This window comes from Talpa occidentalis, unplaced genomic scaffold (assembly GCF_014898055.3).
Source record: "Talpa occidentalis isolate TD23 unplaced genomic scaffold, MPIMG_talOcc4v2.1 talOcc4.14, whole genome shotgun sequence".
Lineage (NCBI taxonomy): Eukaryota > Metazoa > Chordata > Mammalia > Eulipotyphla > Talpidae > Talpa > Talpa occidentalis.
Genome location: NW_023601433.1, coordinates 67,314,491 through 67,333,264, shown reverse-complemented (window position 1 = coordinate 67,333,264; position 18,774 = coordinate 67,314,491). Strand labels below are relative to the sequence as shown.

General features: G+C 46.3%; 1 protein-coding gene and 1 long non-coding RNA gene across 2 annotated transcripts; both read left to right on the top strand.

The window, feature by feature from the left end:
• Positions 1 to 4,443: 4,443 nt before the first annotated feature.
• On the top strand, positions 4,444 to 8,697 carry LOC119244736 (uncharacterized). Its single transcript, XR_005125114.2, has 3 exons — positions 4,444 to 4,638; positions 6,871 to 6,963; positions 8,596 to 8,697. It is a non-coding gene; the product is annotated as an uncharacterized LOC119244736 (long non-coding RNA).
• A 184-nt stretch (positions 8,698 to 8,881) lies between these two features.
• On the top strand, positions 8,882 to 13,501 carry SKIDA1 (SKI/DACH domain containing 1). Its single transcript, XM_037510691.2, is given in 3 exon segments — positions 8,882 to 9,480; positions 10,376 to 11,588; positions 11,590 to 13,501. Coding segments are annotated over 2 exon segments (2,805 nt in total). The 5' UTR covers positions 8,882 to 9,480; positions 10,376 to 10,485; the 3' UTR covers positions 13,292 to 13,501.
• The last annotated feature ends 5,273 nt before the right edge of the window (positions 13,502 to 18,774 follow it).

Sequence of the window (18,774 nt, the reverse complement as noted above, 5' to 3'; positions counted from 1 at the left end):
ACAGCCCTCACTAACTTTAACTGACTCCTAAGGGGTCTTTTCAAATAGATGCCATTTATGAACATCATCTGTTAACTTTCTTATAATTCAAAACTCTTGTCAAATGTTTTCATGTGTAAATGTAATATTCCATTAGAGATAAATTCCAATTGGTTTTTAAAAAGCCACCTTGGGAAACAGTACTGCATAATACACAAACTAGTAATAGGTATTTTAGAAGGAATTTCTGTAAAGTCTATTTATAAATCTAAGTCGAAATTACTCTTATGCCCAAGTAAGGTTTGGGCCAAAGGATTGAAATTATTTCTTCACGAGTTTTAACGCACGACGACTTTGATTTTTGTCTTCAAGACTCGCAAGCACTTGTTGGAAATTTTCATTTTTTAAAACTGACGTTTGCCAGAAATGTTCTTTCCACTTGCCTCATAAAATAGTTCCTTAGGTGCGGTGCAATTATTTATTTCCAAAACGTGGTTTAAAAGCAAATGTCACGTTTTTCCCCTTTGAACGTCACTGTTTTGAAAATGCATTTCACGTTAACAAATCAAGCTTCGTTTTGTTAGGGATAGCTCAGCCCTTCCTTTTAAAATTAGACTTTTTGTATACAACAAAGAGCTGAGTAATGGCAAATAGAGACAGCGAAACGTGCTTTTCCGAGCTCCTTTGAACCCCGACATTTATTTTCGAATCCATACAGTTAAAGATATTTAAAATATAATCTAATCTAACTTTCCGGACACGGGCAGGGGAGGGCCCACATTTGTGTTTATCTAGTTATCACTTCATAAACATTTCCATGCTGTTTTCCCTCATCTTTTAATGTGCCTTTGCAGGCTTGCCCAGCTTCCTCCAATTCAGAGGCACGTTGTGAAGCCTCCTTCTCCCCCGTCTGGAGTTGGGAACCCCTCTCGGGCCGAGTTTGACCACAAAACTTGCCGCGCGGACCCGACCCGGCCCGGGCGCGGGAGTTCGGAGGCGGGGGGGAGGTGGGGGGCGGTTCGAGTCGGGCCGCGGGACCCTCCCTCGGGAAGGACGGGCTGGGCTCGCGGCTCCGCCAGGGCTGAACAATGGGCGGCCGCGGGAGCGGAGTCCAGCTCCAGCTTCCTCCTCGGCCTGGGCCTCCCGCCCGGCCCCCGCCCCCCGCGTCCTCCCGGCCCGCCGCCGCCGCCGGCCGCCCGGGCGCCCCGGCCCGCGCCCCGCCGCCCATTCCGCAGCCCCCCACTCCGCGGCGCGCCCCTCGGCGACTCGGGCTTTCGCCGCGGCCGCCTTCCCGTTATTTTGAGACTGTATTGAAGCCTTTTCTCCCTTATTTCCAGACGCGGCCGAAGGTCTCATTCTCATCTTAATTTCAATTTGCTCCTTCCCTCCGGGAGAGTCCTCGGGAGAGCCCGCGTCCGGGAGGGAGGCTGCAAACCCGACAGACCCTTTACCTCTACACCTCGGGGCTTTTTGGTTTTTATTTTGACGCATTTACGGCGTCCAAATGGACCCCCCCCCAAAAAAAAATCCCCCTTTTCATTTCCCCGTGTAAAAACTGCGATTTTAAGCTCCATCAAAGCACTTTGACGAGCGGGCCGAGACCGTGTCCGGCGGCGCGCGGCAAACCAGCTCTCCTCAGCCTCCCGGACGAGAAAGTGCAAAGTGGGCGCGGGAGCTTCTAGGGAAGACAGGCAGCTCGCTGGGGCGAAGTCGGGCCGGACCGGGCCGGGCCGGGCCGGGGTGGGGCGGGGGGCAGAGGGGCGCGGCCGGGGCGTCGCGGGCCCGGGCTCCGCGCGCGGGAGCCGGGCTGGCTGCGGCCGAGAGGAGGCTCGAGGCAGCGGGGCCGGGAGGGCGCGGGGCCTCTCTGAGAGGACGGGGCGGCGGGCGAGATTACTTTGCTTCCTCAGCCCCCAAGAAAAAAATTAAGTTGAAGGGAGGGGGAGAGAACAGCCACCGCATTTCCTCCCCTCGCTTCCGCGCTGGACGGAGGCTCCGCGGGCAGGGAGAGGGCGCGGGGCCGGGCGGACCAATAGTCAACAGGTTCGGGCCTCGGCGGGGCGGCGGGGCCGGACCGCCGCCCCCCTCCGGGTCTCCTCCCCCCGGCCCCCTCTCCCCGCCTACCCCGACACTCCCCTCCCCCCGGCCGGCCCGGCAGGGAGGCCCAGCTCTGCGCTCGCCGCCCCACCCGGCTTCACCGCTCCCGCCTCGGCCGGGGCTCTCGGGTGGAGGTGGGGCGGGGGTTCCCCGCCGGAGAATCCTCCCCCGGGGCTGGCGGCGGGGGGGAGGGGATGGAAATCGGGGAATGGAGGATTAAGGAGGACTCGAGCTCGGCACGAGCACGGCCCGCGCAAGGAACCCTGGGTAAAAAGTGGCCGCGCGGCACCGGGAGAGCGCGGAGAGGAGCCGGGGTCAGGGGTCAGGGCCCTGGAGCCCCGCGTGCAGAGCCCCCCACGTGAACGCAGCGAGCGGGAGAAACCTTTTTGTTTTCGACCGCGCCAGCATGCTCCCCTATTGACCGAGCTGCTTTTCCCCGGCCGCTGGAGAGCGACTCCATCCCGGATCCCCTAACCCCACCCCCACCTTCCACCGCGAACACACAGCCCAACTCTACCCTTCCTCTCAACTCTCGTCCCAGCCACCCGTCCCGGGCTTGCAATAACGCAGTAAATTTGCTTTAACAACAAGTGGGGGTGGTTGCATTTACTCCTCCCTCTCCTTTCTCCTCCCCCTCCTCTTGTTGCGGCTCTTGACACTACTACAAACCAGGACTATAAACATAAACATGTGTCACTGTAACTGGGCAGGTAATATACGGATTGGGGTGAGGTGGAGGGGGGCTTGGTCGCCGCTTGGGGGGCAGTAAAAAATGGGTTTCACGTGCTCGACGGCTTTGGAGGCTCCCCACACACACACCGATCCATGTATATAATGCCGACGGCACTCGGTCACTGGCTCATTCAGCCACACAAACCCACAAAGGCTTGCCGATAACCACCGTGTTTAAAAGCAAATAACTTAAACGCGAATCTCTCCTTTCCCAGCCGCCGCTGCCATTTCTTCTATAGCAGCAGCGTCAATACTTGAATCCCCTTTCCTTAAAAAAAAAAACAAAAAAAAAAAACCCTTTGCTTGATAGCAATAGATAACATTTTTCTAGATAACCAGTATAGCGCTCTCGTCCCACAAACAGTACCTGCACATTTTTGTGCGCAGAAATCCTTTCAAACAGCAGGGAAGAGTATTAGTTAAATGACTGAGTTCGAAATCTGGCATGTTAAGATTATTTCTTGGGCTTTGCTTTCATGCCTTTAGCAACTTCTGCTGTAAGTTGCTGTGACTGGCGCCGTGGAGATTCGCCAAGGCAAGCCGTCATTATTATTATTTAGTCTATATTTACACTGCCGCTCAACTTTTTTCTCATTCTTAGTTCAACAAGCTTAGCAACAACTACTTAAGGTAGTGTAAAGCGGATCCCCTCGCAAGCTTTCGGGCTTGAAAGGAGGGAGATACAGAAAATGTTCAGATGGAGAAGGAGTTTCCTTTGTTCTTTCATTGTTTCTCTACGAACTGGTGGATACAAGGGTAAACACTTACCTTCTCTTCTTTTTGCTCCAAAAGCAGGTCGTTCCCATCAGCCTTAAAATACACAATCCACCTTGAAAGTAACTAGGAATGTCGGGAGAGTTTGTATTCCATTCTTTTTCGCTCCGTGCCCTCTTTTAGCGTAGGATTAAGTTGCCGAGCACGTTGCTGCAAGCTGTAGCCCCCCGCCTTCATGAATCGGTCACGTTTGGGACCCTCTAAGTCCATCCTAATTCTGCCAGTAGAATTGAGGGTATTGGAGTTCTAAACTTTCAAAAGGAAAGGGGCCTGCAACTATTCAGAAAACTTACAAATACCCTGATTTTCTTTACCACTGTATTTTTGTGCCACATCATCAAATAGAATCTGCCAAGAAATATTAGATATTTCTTCAAGGAAAGTTTTAAGTTTATGCTTAGCAATGCGCTATTTCAAACAGATGGCGTAAAAAGGGTGGCTTGTATGGACATTTAACGGAACGAGTGTGTTTTTCATGCTTGCTATTCCATGTGTTTTTTAAAAAACAAAACACCACTAGAACAGAAAAAGGGAGGAAACAGAAGTTTGAATTATAATGCTATGGAGTGACGTAAAGAGAGGCATCTATTTGAAATTTGTTAATGGAAAAATAGGCCTTAAACGGAAAGGTATGCATTTCAAAGTTGAGAAGGCTTAATTTTCACTGATTCCAAATTTTAGAAGTGACTTTTCAGGTTAGTGTGTGATACTTGTCAGCGTTCAATACCTAGCCTGGTGGGCATTACTATCCAAACCTTGTTTAAATCTGATTACGATGTGATTTGTTGAAGTCATGAATATAAAATGATTGCTATGTATCCATAAATTCAAACTTGGGATTTTTTTTTTTTTGATCTCCCGCTTTTTTGTGTGTGCCCAGTAGCTGCAGCAGTGGAAGGCAGTGATTGGCTCCAGTGCTCCTAGAAGGATTTGGGCTGAAGCCAGGAGAACAGAACCAGAGGATTCCCTTTCCAGAGACCATCAGGCCCCACATGTCTTATCTCTCCTTTCTCCCCTCAGGGGTGCTCAGAATTTCAGTATGGCATCAGCAGCCCATAGGTAGGTCTCAACACTTAATGTCATCACATCAGCTTTAACACATTTGACCCTTGTAGAAAATAAACAAAAATTGGGGCAACTCAAATAAATTGTGAGTTTTGATATTTGTGTATTATTTAATGTATCGACGTTGGGTTCTACTTTCTCAGATTTTTTTTTTTTCTATATTTAGGATCAATTGTGAGCGGCCCTAGTGTCTCATAGGAAAATATTGCAACAAAACAAGATAATTGGGGGAAAGGCTGTTGCAGTAGGAAAAATGGCTTTTCTTTGATAGCGTTTAATTGGAATTAAAAGATTCTTGAGCTGTAAACATTCTTTATTTATTCAGCACACATAAGCAGGCATTGTTTTACCACCATCATAATTATGGTGTCCTTTAAACTAGCTGATAGCAGGAAAGATAAGGGAATGTGCCTGTAGATTCAGATCAGGTCTCCCCTCTTTCTTTCCCCTCCTCCCTCCCTCTCTGTCTCTATCAAGCCCCCACCACCACCACCACCACCATTCCTTCCTTGGTCACTAGGGTCCCCCACAGCCCTTGAGATGAGGAGAGCAAGAAGATTGTGGCCTAACCATTTCTTACATCATGAAAGTGATTTGCACACTCTAATTTGATGCAAGCTATAACCTTGTCTCCCGTGTTTATAACTGCTTTTTAGTTTACAATATGTGTTATCTGAAGAGTTGTCTATTACTCACCTGTATAAAATCTTGTCCACTAGGGTTTGTTGCTTTACCTTTGTCTAATTTAGAAAGCACACTCTCAGGTCTTTTCCAGAACAAAGCCTCACAAAAACTCCTTTACCTCCAAGGATTTGCAAATTTATAAAGGCTGCATTGAATTCAAGATGGGTCAGGGGGCAAAAAAAGGGTAGAAGGTCACTGCATTTTTATTATGGGTCAGTAGACAACATGGCATATATTCTGTGCCCCAAACTTCTGTTAAAAACAGGATTTCTAAATGCCTAAGAACAGAAGGATGGGCCCTTTTGGAGACTTACCCTGTTTTGTGTGGCTGAAACAAAAAGAAAAAATTAAGGAAAATATACCAAGTTATAATTTAAGTTGCTCCTTAATTTAGTCATTTCCTTCTCCCTTCATTTTCCCCTCCCGGAAAGCAGAGGGCATAAGATACTAGATAATTTTAGGTAAGGAATTGTTGGCTATCACACAAAATTTTATTGTCCTATATTCTCTATTAAGTCAGTCATATGACACTTTAAATGATTAGACTTTTGTCATATTTCAGTCACTTCTGGTTTACAAGGAGTTTATTTTTTTATTCTTCTGCCCACTATGCTTACATTGTTGAGGCCTTTGTGATGTTCCTCTAATCTTTTCTGTCTGAATTCACTTTGAACAAAATGTGTTTAGCAATCACTAAAACAAATGTATATGGTGAAGAGCTAGGTGGTGGTGATGATGATGATGATGGGGAGGGTGGTTTATCCTCATTTAAATTATGTATGTATGGGCAAAAGGTTGGAAAGGAAAAGGACTATTTTAATGCTCTTCAACACTTTAATTATATGACAGTTGTTTCCTACAAATGCAAACGTACTTTTAGGTTTTCCTTCAGGTTTTCAAAAGAACTTTCCCCATTAGTAAACTACTCCTGCAAATTGCTATTGCATTTCCCAGCTAACCATTTAAAACACTGTAAATGCCATGTGCATTACTTCGCTGCAGAGGAAAGAGGTCAGACTGAATTGCAATAGTATTTAAACATAAAATAAAGTGAAAATATATCAAAACAGAACATCAGAAGGTAAATTTAGCACATTCATACAAGATAGGTAAAGACAAATATGATCATATCTTTATAAGCCATCATTTTAAAAACTCAAAGTGCTGATTTTTTACAATAAATGCAGAAGTAAGTGGACATTAAGACTATGTTTCTATCTGTATTTGTCACAGAGGCTTTTCCTTTAGCAAGCAGCTTTGTTTTTAAAGCTGAAATACTTTTTAATGCTAGTATATGGGTTTACGCATATGTCAGTAAATAATCACTTATTAACAAATTCAATGCCTATCATACATTTGCCTAAATTCGCAATAATTCCCTGCACCTTCCGAGATAGGTATACATATAAAATGTTAATTTGGACACATCTACCCACACATGTATTTGTGCTTGAGAAGCATATAAGGGATATATCTTTCTTTAAAAAAAAAAGGAATTTGAATACAGTCCATCATCTGAATTGGGTTCATCTTTGATTGTAGAAGCGACTGACATGGTCAACAAATTTATCAAAGAAACCCCCTTGCTTTTGAAGAATAGTACTTTATACATCTGGATCTGCACATCCAGGCAAAGTAAGTAAATTATTGCATAACTTTAAGCATAATTGATAACAGACACCTTTAATTTTTCATCCCTATTCTTTTGGCCAGCTTTCACATTAATAATCTAAGCCATAAATGTTGGTAGCTATTGATCGAAATCCCCTGTGTGCATGCAAATCCATCTTAAAGTCCCCTGCCTTTCATGTGTGAGCGCTCAGGGGCCTCTGCTAGATCTTTTTATCGGGATCGACCCCCAATGTGCCCGGAGAAGACCCCGGATATGCAACGTGTGCTGATGGCCACAAGAAAGCTGTCTGTCACATTCTGTTATATGTGTGTATGTATGTGTGTGCATGTGTGGGAGTACCCACACTCACACCTTAACACGTACACAATGATGGGAAGTTAAAGGAACAAAAGAATGTATTAGACAAGAAGAAAGATGTGTAATGGGAGTATTAAAAATGTATAAGTATAAAGGTGTCTGAGTGCACAAGATTGTATATGTAGACACATTTCCCAAATCCCCTGGCCTTTGTTTTTCTCTATTTGACCCAACAGATTGTACCTTTAGTTTAAAAAAAAAAAAATACACTTAATATTCTACTAGTTTTAAAAGCCACACATATTGCCTGTATTTTAAAGGTGGAAAGAGAGGGAGAGGAAAAGAAGGTAATTTTGAGAGGGTTACTAAATCATGTTGCCATGTGCAGGAGGAACAGGAGTATGAGTGTGTGTGTGTCTCTGTGTGTGTGTGTGTGTGTGTTAATCTAAATAGAACAACTAGAACTACCTGGAAAAGAAAGGGAAAAAGGAAGCTCTAGCCAACCATTTGCAATGTTTTCTCAAAGACATTTTCTGAGTTTACTATTTCTTGGCTGTTTGACTCGTAGGTCGAAATCTTAAAGCTGGGGGAGGGGAACTGAACGGAGGTGGGTTGGGAGGAAAAGGGCTGGCACTATATAAGTGCATCAGGAAGAATTTTTAAACATTATTGTTGCTAGCAGTAGAGAGCGTCTGGGCATTCTACTTCAAAAAACAAACACCAGCATCTGCTTTTCGTGGAAACTTTGCTTTCTGCTTATATCTTTTGCATTTTGCCTCTTGTGAAAGTGAAAGAGAAAAACGCGATGTGATAGATCCAGATGCAAAAGAAAGCCAACTCGGTGGATGGTATTAGCTGTGACGAGGCATTGTTCATTGCTGCCTCTCGGTTACGTTTAAAGCTTGAAATATCACGAGATCCATTCAATGATCCTTCTCTCATTCAAAGGACAAAAATGTAATTTGCTGTAGCTCTGATTTCTTGGATGGAAATGCTAGCCTTAGATTTCAAAGGCAAGAACTAGACATCGCGGTTTGTACACACATTGATTAAGTTGAAGAGCTGCGATTACATCTGTGCTGAGTGCAACAGTAGTCCAGGGCTGACTTTTCAAATCCCAACCTCTGAGTTGCAGACTCTCTTAAATAGACTTCCTTAATTTCCGGATGTACTTCTTGAAATTCTCAATTCTCTTCAAAATTCCAGGGAAATTACAAGGGAGATGAGGGTGGGGGTGGGGAACTATGGTGGAGATTCCATGCAAACTACCTTTTTGTATGCCTGATTTCTCTTTTTTCCTCTCTCTCTCTCTCTCTCTCTCTCTCTCTCTCTCTCAGCCCTATCTACTGTGCTAGCCAGACCAGAGCAGGGGAAAGTGGAACTTTTGAATGTGAAGGAAAAAATTATTATACATTTTTTTTTTCTTGCTCAGAAATATCCGTTCATTCTTTTTACACGAATGTGTCTATTTTTGGAGGAACAAGGAAACATAAATGCCTGATTGCATTTATGCTGTATCTGCAAACACTGATTTTGCCGAATTTTGCAGAGCAGCCAAAAAATCGCCTTGGGATCGTGGTAATGCAACTGGAAAGATCCTTGCTCTCATTTGGCAGTATTTTGGATATCCTTGAAAATGATACAAAATACGCTTTGATTTGACTAAGAAGAGGTTAAACAATATTGATATTCATCCAAAGTGATTTTTTTAAGCAAATGTTTGAGACTTTGATGGGGAAAATGGGAGTTGTGGAAGACTCATTAAAACTACCAAGCAAAAGCATCACAGACCACTGAAATAGTCTTCATAGTACATCAGCACTTTCTTTTCATCGTTATTACGTAAAACCTCTGGAAGCACCTTGGGCGTTTTACATTTTCTTTTCTTTGCTGCAGAAGCAATCTGCTCCCTGGAATTCTGACCTGTGGTGAACAGAAAGACTGTACTGGGTACTCTAAAACGATCCCGCCTCCAATCCAGTCTGGTTAATTGTGAAAAGTGTACACATTTCTGGCTTATCTATGCTTTGTTATGGGTCTGACGTGAAACTACCTCCTCCCCACCCCACCCCCCCAGCAGAGAACCAAAATCCAGTTGAATTGTTACAGTGTTTCGGAGCTGGAGCCTTGAACTGCTTTCTTGATCAAATAACTTTGTTTTTGGTTGTAAAACGGCATTTCAGGAAGGAAAAAAAAAAGGAAAATCGAGAGAAATTCAAAACGTAAGTCTGTACTGGGGTGGTTCACAGCGCGGGTTTAACTTTGGAGCTCCCAGCCGCTCTCTTTTCCCACTCCCAAAAGGGAAATACCAGGCTATTCTGCACATTTTCACTTAAGCTCCATTTTCTAAAGGAAAAGGGGGTGGGGTGTATCTATTTAGGCTTGATAATGTTTTTAAAATGCTTTTCTTTGAAATGATAATAGCTGTAGCGGTAAAATGCAAATAAAGCAAAAAATAGGCAATATTCCTTTAAAAGAGAATATACAGGGTTTTTTTTTTTTTTTTTTTTTTTAAGCGTACACACACTGCTTCTGATGAAGTCTCTGAGTCAGGCTGTTTCTGAGCTCCGATAGTTTAATGGAAAGATTTATATACCGACTGTATTATTTACTTTGGGAGGGGAGGTGGCAGTATAAGGGTATGCTAATTAGTGGGAGATTTTGGGGGGAAGGGGTGGAATATCAATTTTTATTGCATCACCTGTCAGGAGTGTCCAATCAGCGCTGGCTTTAGGGGAATTAATTGATGAAGGTGTCTCCGGACGAGCTCACTTCACTCTGTCATTTTATTTGTAGCTAAAGCAGCGGCGGGAATAGCAGCTGCATTTCTTTTCTCTTTCTCCTTTCACATTCCATTATCATAGTGCTCCAATGGAGAAGGAAGCAATAGAGGGGCCCAGGTACTGATCGCACTGGGGACTTAGATCACCACACTGGCAGCCCAGACACCGGATGGTTTTTTCCCTCTTTTTTAAAAAAACGAAAACCAAAAAAAAAAAGCCAGGATCAAGTCAGTGTAATTTCACGTTTGTTTTTTTTTTCTCCCCCCCAATCATTTCGCCTCGAGTTGGGCACTCCTTTCGCCGGGAATAACAGTCTTTGTTATTTTATTAGCAGGATGCCTTGAGACACACGCAGCATCTGGTGGAGGATTAACATCCATACATGTGTATGGACGCGTCACGTATATATTTACTGCAAATGGTGGGGATAATTTAGTGCCCGAGATGGGAGACCTGAAGTCAGGTTTTGAAGAGGTGGACGGCGTGAGGCTCGGCTACCTCATCATTAAAGGCAAGCAAATGTTTGCCCTGTCCCAAGTCTTCACGGACCTGCTGAAGAACATCCCGAGGACGACCGTGCACAAGCGCATGGACCACCTCAAAGTGAAAAAGCACCACTGCGACCTGGAGGAGTTGCGGAAACTCAAGGCAATCAACAGCATCGCCTTCCACGCCGCCAAGTGCACGCTCATCTCCCGGGAAGACGTGGAGGCGCTCTACACCTCCTGCAAGACCGAGCGCGTGCTCAAGACCAAGCGCCGGCGGGCGGGCCGGGCCCTGGCCGCCCCGGAGGCGCCGCCGCCCGAGCGCGCTGCAGCAGCAGCGGCCGCGGGCCCCCGCGCGGGCTTCTGGAAGGACGAGCCCCAACTTTGGCGCGGCCCGAGCGGCGCCGCGCGGCCCCTGCCAATCAGCGCGCAGGCCCCGCGCCCCGCCGCCGCGCGCCCCGCAGCCCAGCTACCTCAGCTCTTCAGCAAATACCCGGGCGCGCCCTACCCGGAGCTGCTGCGCTCGCCGTGCAAGCCCGCCGTCAACTACGAGCCCGCCCCGCTGCAGGGGAGCTACGTCGCCTTCCCCTCGGACCCCGCGTATCTGCGCAGCCTGCTGTGCAGCAAGCACCCGGCCGCCGCGGCCGCCGCGGCCGCGGCCGCAGCAGCAGCCGCTGCAGCAGCCGCCGCCGCAGCAGCGGCGGCCGCCGCCTACTACCAGGCGGCCGGGCCGCCGCCCAAGGTCGCGGCGGGCGCCGGGGGCGCGGGGAGCCTCGCGTACCGCTGCAGGCGCAGGCGCGCGGGCGCCAAGGACGGCCTGCTCGCGCCCCACGCCGGCGCGCGGCGCCTGCTGCTGCTGCCCAGGTCCTACAAAGCCAAGGCGGCGGCGGCCGCGGCCGCGGCTGCGGCGGGGGCCGCCTGCCTGCAGCGGTTCCACCTGGTCAACAGCTTCTGCTCGCCGCCGCCCCACCAGCACCAGCACCAGCACCAGCACCAGCACCACCAGCACCACCCGCACCGCCGGCGCCGGCGCCGCCGGGCCCCGCCGCCGCCGCACGGCCGCGCCCCCCGCGCCCCCCCGGCCGCAGCCCCCTCTGGGCAGCTTTCCCGAGAGCTGCAGCAGCGACTCGGAGTCCAGCTCCTACTCGGACCATGCGGCCAACGACTCGGATTTTGGCTCCAGCTTGTCCAGCTCCAGCAACTCGGTGTCCTCCGAGGAGGAGGACGAGGAGGAGGGAGAGGACGAGGAGGAGGGAGAGGACGAGGAGGAGGGGGGCAGCGGAGCCTCGGACTCCAGCGACGCCAGCTCCGAGGAGGAGGACTCCTCCACCGAGTCCGACTCCAGCTCCGGCTCCAGCCAAGTGTCCGTGCAGAGCATCCGTTTCAGGCGCACCAGTTTCTGCAAGCCGCCCAGCGTGCAGGCGCAGGCCAACTTTCTGTACCATCTGGCCTCCGCCGCCGCTGCAACCAAACCCGCTGCTTTCGAGGATGCCGGGCGGCTCCCCGACCTCAGGGGCAGTGTCAAAGCCGAGGCGCCCGAGGAGTGGAGCCCGCAGAGCTGGGCCCCCAAAACGTCCCCGGTGTACTGCCCGGCCAGCCTGGGGAGTTGCTTCGCGGAGATAAGAAACGAGAGGGTATCTGAGGTGACGTACCCGCGCCCTGAAATCGCCAGCCCTGTAAAGAGAACTGACCTGACAATTAACTGCCTGGCGGAGGGGGCCTCTTCACCTAGCCCTAAGACAAACAATGCATTTCCACAACAAAGAATACTCGGAGAGGCTAGGAAATGCCTACCAGCAACTCCTGCTACACACTGTGCAGATAATAGTAACACAATAGCTGCTAGGTTCTTAAATAACGATGCTTCGGGAGCGGCAGCAAATTCAGAAAATGATTTCAAAATCCTTCATTGTGCTGAATTTGCTACGGATTTGCCCTCTTCGCAAACTGACCCAGAGGTGGATGCTGCTGCTGCTGCCGCAGCAGTAGCAGCAGCAGCAGTAGCAGCAGCAGCAGCAGCAGCAACAACAACTAAAGCGGAGACTCCCTGCACTGACACCAGGGACAAGACATTGCCATTTCTGCACAACATTAAAATCAAAGTGGAAGACAGTAGTGCTAACGAAGACTATGAACCTGACCTTATTACAAATAAGCTAAAGTGCGAGTGCAATGATACGAAGGGGGAGTTTTACAGTGTGACTGAAAGTAAAGAGGAGGACACCTTGCTAACCACAGCCAAGGAAGGCTTTGCATGCCCTGAAAAAGAAGCTCCTTCCTTAAATCCACTGGCTCAGAATCAGGGCCTTTCATGCACTTTAGGTTCTCCAAAACCTGAGGATGGGGAATATAAATTTGGCGCCAGGGTGAGGAAAAATTACCGGACACTAGTGCTGGGAAAGCGACCTGGACTTCAGACACCTCCAGTCAAACCAAATTTGAAATCAGCTAGAAGTCCTCGTCCTACAGGTAAAACCGAGACACATGAAGGATCACTGGATGATTTTACAGTTATAAGCAGACGCAAAAAGGTAGCCAGCAATGTAGCATCAGCAGTGAAAAGGCCATTTAATTTCATGGCAAATTTTCCTTGTCCTCCATCACTCATTATCGGCAAGGATGGGGATTTGTGGCCAGCATATTCCTTAAACACCACTAAGGATTCCCAACCTCCTCACAAGGCCCATCCTATATGGAAATGGCAGCTGGGCGGTTCTGCAATACCTCTTCCACCTAGTCACAAATTCAGGAAATTTAATTCATAAAAGTGTTTTGGAAGATATTTTCTTGAACCGTATTACCTTCCTTTTGTTGTGAACTGCACAGGATGGTTCGTACAAGTCCATTAATACGTTACACCCCTTTTGGAGTCCTGGTTTATCGCATTTTGAAGACAGAAATCGGATTACTTTTTTTTTTTTTTTTCTTTCAGTTGCGGGTTGGTTTGGTGTGTTTTTTTTTTTTTTTTTTTTGGAGTAGGGGGGGAGGGGTGGGAGAAGGGTTGGTTTACATTCCACAGACTACTTCAGGCTAAAGACTCAAGTAAAACTCAGTTATTACGGTAGTGCTGGAACACTTTACTGTTTCAATGCTAATAATACACCCGGTACCTCAATTCAACTGCTACAAATAAATGTCAAAAGGTTGAATAATAAATATTACAATGAGCCATTAAGTTTATGCACTAGATTTCAAACCTGAAACTGTAACTGTTAATTCAGTGAAAGTTTGTTAGGTTACTTGGTTACACAGTGAGGTAGCAAGAAGTTCTGGGAGCCCAAAATGTTTTCTGGAGCTCTTGTTTGTGGGGTATCTTTTTCTTTTTTTTTTTACTCCCCTCATTCCCTCTCCAAGCGTAGTTGCACTTAATTTTTTTTTTTTTTGAGTGGAAAACTGGGGAGTCCAGATTGAATGCTGACAAAGGCTGCCTCATATATATACTGAGAAAAATAAATATGAGATTGTGTATTTTTCGGTAAAGGGTGTGATTTTACTTTTACAGCCACTCCTCCTCCTCGCAATTGTCGAAAAGTCCTTTTTGTGTTCTCACCCAAAGGTTTTTAAATAAGGTGACTCTTACTATTGTCCTGTTTACCTTGTGGTCTGAACATGACTCCTCAAACTTGCAGAACAATTAAAATAGTTGTTTAATAGCAGGATAGTTTATGGCCTGACTCTTCATAGTGTCAATGCAGTCACTAGAACCAGGAAAAATAAAATAGGTCAGAGTTGTTAAAAAAAAAAAAAAATCCCAAGTTAAAAACAAGTTATTTCAGGGCTTTTTGGTACCAGAACTCAGGCACTTGGATTTTATTACCTTTTATTTTATTATTATTATTATTTTTTATTTTTTGCCTGCATCTCCTCAAACTTCTGCTTTCAGACCATCCTGTGTAGAGAGCAAGAGAGTTTCTACTGCAAGTGACAATCAGAGGTGACTATCTATATATTTGCACTTAAAAATCAAAGCAGTTCAACATGCAAAGGGCTAGGGTCTAGCCCTTGGTAAGGGCCATGCTGGTGTACTATGTTGTGATGATGGAAGCAGTGAATCAAGATGATGGAAATTTGCACTGTTGGAAAGCATGCTTTAGCTTTATTTTCCATTAAAAACACTGTTCAAAAGTCCTGGTTCTATACATTTCTACTTATTCGAGATTGAAGAACGGTTAACAGGAATGAATGGTTTTGTTGACATTGTCACATGTAATGTTTTTGCCTCAAAGAAATGCATTTATTGGGTGTATTGTTTTTGTTATAATACCATGTGATGATGCCAGCCAGGTTCTGTGCAAAAAAAAAAACCCACTGATGAATTTCTTCCTAAATTACAACAAAACTTTACAAACTTGTTACAAATTACGTGCAAAAAGTTTCAGGTTTAAGAAAGCGAAGCAAGATCAATTGCTCTTTTAATGAAAGTAAATCCAATAATTTTGGTCTACCTCTCTTAGTCTGACAAAGTATCTATCTCAGATCTTTGCCATCTTAAATCTAAGAAGTTGCATCTATAGCTCACAAATCACAAAATGAAAACAAAAATCAATGAAATGTTTACGGTGTGAATTTAAGTCACATTTCTCATAGAAATTCAGTCTTCCTCCCTCCCCTCCCCACCCCCCACCCTTTAATTCGTACTCCCTTTGAAATTTTTCTTTTGTCTATAAATGGTTCAGATAGATCTGGATGGTCTCAGCTCTAATTGCTGTATATGGCCTGTGGTTTTACTCTTATTGTAAAGGACAAGAGGCTGAGAATACCTGCATCCAAATACATTCGGATGGAGTAAACAGATGCTTTGAACTGCCTCTCTTCCTTTCCTGATTGAATGTGGCCAGATGTAGTTTCACTGAATCCTTCTTTATTGAAAAGATAGATATGGTCAAAGCAAAAAAGAGAAAAAAAAAAAAAAATCGGAGGAGTTATCTTTGAATTCCTGTTTGTGTATAATTCCAAAGACCAAGCGCATGTTACAGTTAAAGCTGAACAATTGGACTCTCAGTCTGAGTTCTTTCCTCTCTGGAAGGCAATATAGAAATTGGGTGCAGTGAGTTGTCCTGCAAAATCTGTAAAAAAAAAGTGTGACATACACACATTGAAGGTCTGTAATTTTCTACTCTTTAATTCCTGCTAAGTCATGAAAGCTCAGAGTGTGGTGGCCATTATATTTAAAACTAATTCTTCTTGGCTATGGAATCATTGTTCCTAAATTATAAATTGAGACTACATTGGAAGCCTCCAGATCTTGGGTGTGGGAGGGCTAGGAGATAGAATAAGCACAATTTAAAACAAATATGCCCTATGGAGTTTCTGACATAAAATATCGGCCTCCAGCTTTTGACACTTGGTCTCCAACCCTCAGAGAATCAATAGTTTCAGTTTATAGGAGCTGGAGAATGAGCAGCATGGAGGCCGAGGCATTCCAGAGTGATACCATCAAAAGGAAAGAAATTAAATAGTCAACACAAATTTCACCCCACAGTACTACTACAAAGCAGCCAACCACAGCAAAACCTGACGAGGGGCTCCCGTTAGGAAAAGTGTACCAAACAGCCTTCAGTCATTTGCAAATATAAGCTATTCTTTCAATTTCTGGTCATCCCTCAGCTGTTCTCCAGTTCTGTTACAGAACTTAATTCTCAGTCAGTCCAACTGATTCTTGGTTGTTTTATGACTGATGACAACATCTAGGTAGGTTAAAAATGTAAAATGTCCCATTTGTTCAAAAAGTTTAGCCTTATTAAGAGATAAAAGTTACCTCCATTGATTGCGTTTTTTACATTTAAATGTTTTCAGGTGATAGACTTTTTTTTTTTTTTTTTTTTTTAAGGCACTCTATGGTCCCAAGGTACAGATTCCTGGTCTTGAAACTCAACATTTCATAGACCTGAGGAAAATGCTGGAAAGGGTTCTTTCTCTGACTTTTTAGGAAAACGAGCTTATTTTTGGTCTCCTGTAAAAGCAGTTTCCTGATAAGACTTTGAAATGAAGATTTAATTATTATTTTTAAAGAGATATGTATAAGCTGTCTTCCAGTCAGGTTATCTGCCTTTTTAGAAAAGGCAGCTTCCTCTTTTTCCACTATTTACTTTTTTAAAAGTGGGTGTTCTTTTCTACTGACTTACTTGATTACAGTGGAGTAATCTCAATAATGGTTGTTTATTTTAAAATCAACAACAAGGAGCCACCACTAAACAGCAATAACACAAACTCCTTGGGCTGGTGTGTGGATTTTTATCTTATCCATGTCTGGGTGAACTTTCAATGGTCTAGAAATTCCTCAAAGTTCCAGTCACAAGAATTGGAAATTTCTGCTGATAAGAGAATGATAGTTTAGTTTGCATGCAGGAAGAGATGTAGACTAATTCCTCAAAAGTTTTTTTTTTTTTTCCTCCTTTCAAAGAAAACAAAATTCCTCCAGGATGAGAAAACATTTTTTTTTAAATAAAGCATTAGCATCTATAAAAGACAGAAAATGTGGTGAGTTTTACTTCACCTTGAAAATAACTTCCTGCTGAAAAGGATGTGAAAAAGTGAGCTCCTAGAGTCAGGGAGGTTGGAGGGGAGGGGCGGGGTGGGGGGTTGTGCGAGGAGGAGGACTTTGGGGGAATGAGGTTAAAGGCTCCCCATCAACTAACCTCAGGAAATTGGCTAGAGGAACAGGGCATCCACCTTAGGGAGTCCACCGGGTCACACCATCTTCCCCAGGATTTTCCCCTTTTCCTGTAAGGAAGAACTATTTTTAATGCTAGCCTTGGTTTTGGTTTGCTCCCTAGGCCAAAGGGCATTTTGCAAACTAGCCTGGGGGGTGAGGACGTCAGGCAGATCTAGGAGATGGGGGAGGGCTGCATTTTACCTGTTTGGCAGGCCCTCTTTTGCTAAAGAAGCAAAAAAAAAAAAAAAGGGGGGGGCTGCTATCATTCTTTGCCCATGCCCTAGGCCCCCGCTCTTCTCTCGCTCCTTTTCAAACTGTGGCGGCCTCACAAGCTCCTACTTTAAAAGGCCTGAGATGTTTTGCATGAAGCCCTCACAATAGGGGTTGAGGGAATTGACAGTTTCAAAAACAAGGCGTTCAGTCCTTTCCAGCTGCCAGGCCAGCTCTCTCGCACCAACTCCTAGTTCCTCTCTGCTGGTGGCGTCCTCTGGAGCAAGCTGCCTTCCCCCACCCAGCCAGCTTGCATTCCGGCCGCCCCACCCCGCCCCCAGGCTGTGTTTGTAAACAGGGGTCAGTGTCCAGGGGCTGCAGGCGCGGGGTTTGGGCCTGGTGGGCTGGAAGGCAAGGCAGGGGACTGCGGAGCAGGCGAATGGCGGACCCCGGGGCCGAGTGGCTTCCAGGGTTCCTTTCTCCCTCGTTTTCCACCTGGGCGCAGAACTCTGGGTACTTGTGCTCCCCCAGGGCAGCCCTCAGCTCTCTGGCCAGGGCTACCACCGCAGAAAGAAGTTTAAATACCGCCATTTTACATGGCTGCAAATAAATTTCTTTGTGACTTTTTTTCCCCCCTCCCGCCCAGATCTTGCTACCCTCTGAATTTGTGAAGAACTCACTCTGGGGCGCAGGAGCCTGCACCCTCTACTGCAGAGCCCCAGCGCATCTCTTGAGCACAGCTTGAAGTCCAGAGATGTTGTGGCCAGGCCTACCCAGGGCAGGGAGCAACAAGGCCCAAGGCTGGCCTCGGTGCCTCCCCTGAGGCTGGTCTTCAGGCACTGGACTGCTTCTCTCACGTTGTGCTCCTTTTGTGCTTTCAGGAGGGTATCTTCTCCCCTCCCACCCCCTTACCGCCCCTCATGCTCCTGCATACACCACCTAGTCACCTCTCACCTAGCTCAGGCCTCATCTTTCCCCAAGGCAAACACACACACACACACACACACACACACACACACCCGCCGCCCTTTTTTTTTTTCTTTTCTTTCTTTTTTTTTTTTTTTTTTTGCATTAGGCCAAGGCCTCCAAAGCCTGTGTAGAACACAAGTAGCAAAGACATGGGGCTACTGACTAGGCCAGCCAGCCTGGCTGCAAATGCCTCCTGGGAAGTGGCCCAAGGCCAGAGGCTGGGAGTGTCGGAAGGCGCAGGAGCACAGACAGGCAAGGGCCAGGCAGTATTCCTAAAGTAGGGGAAATGCGATGGGGCAAGGCCTACTTTCATTAGCGCCTAGGTATCTGCCCCTGAGAACCTCTCTCCGCCTCTGAAAGTGGAATGATGACCTGGAAACGGGAAACGTGAGACAGTGACCTGGAAAACCACCC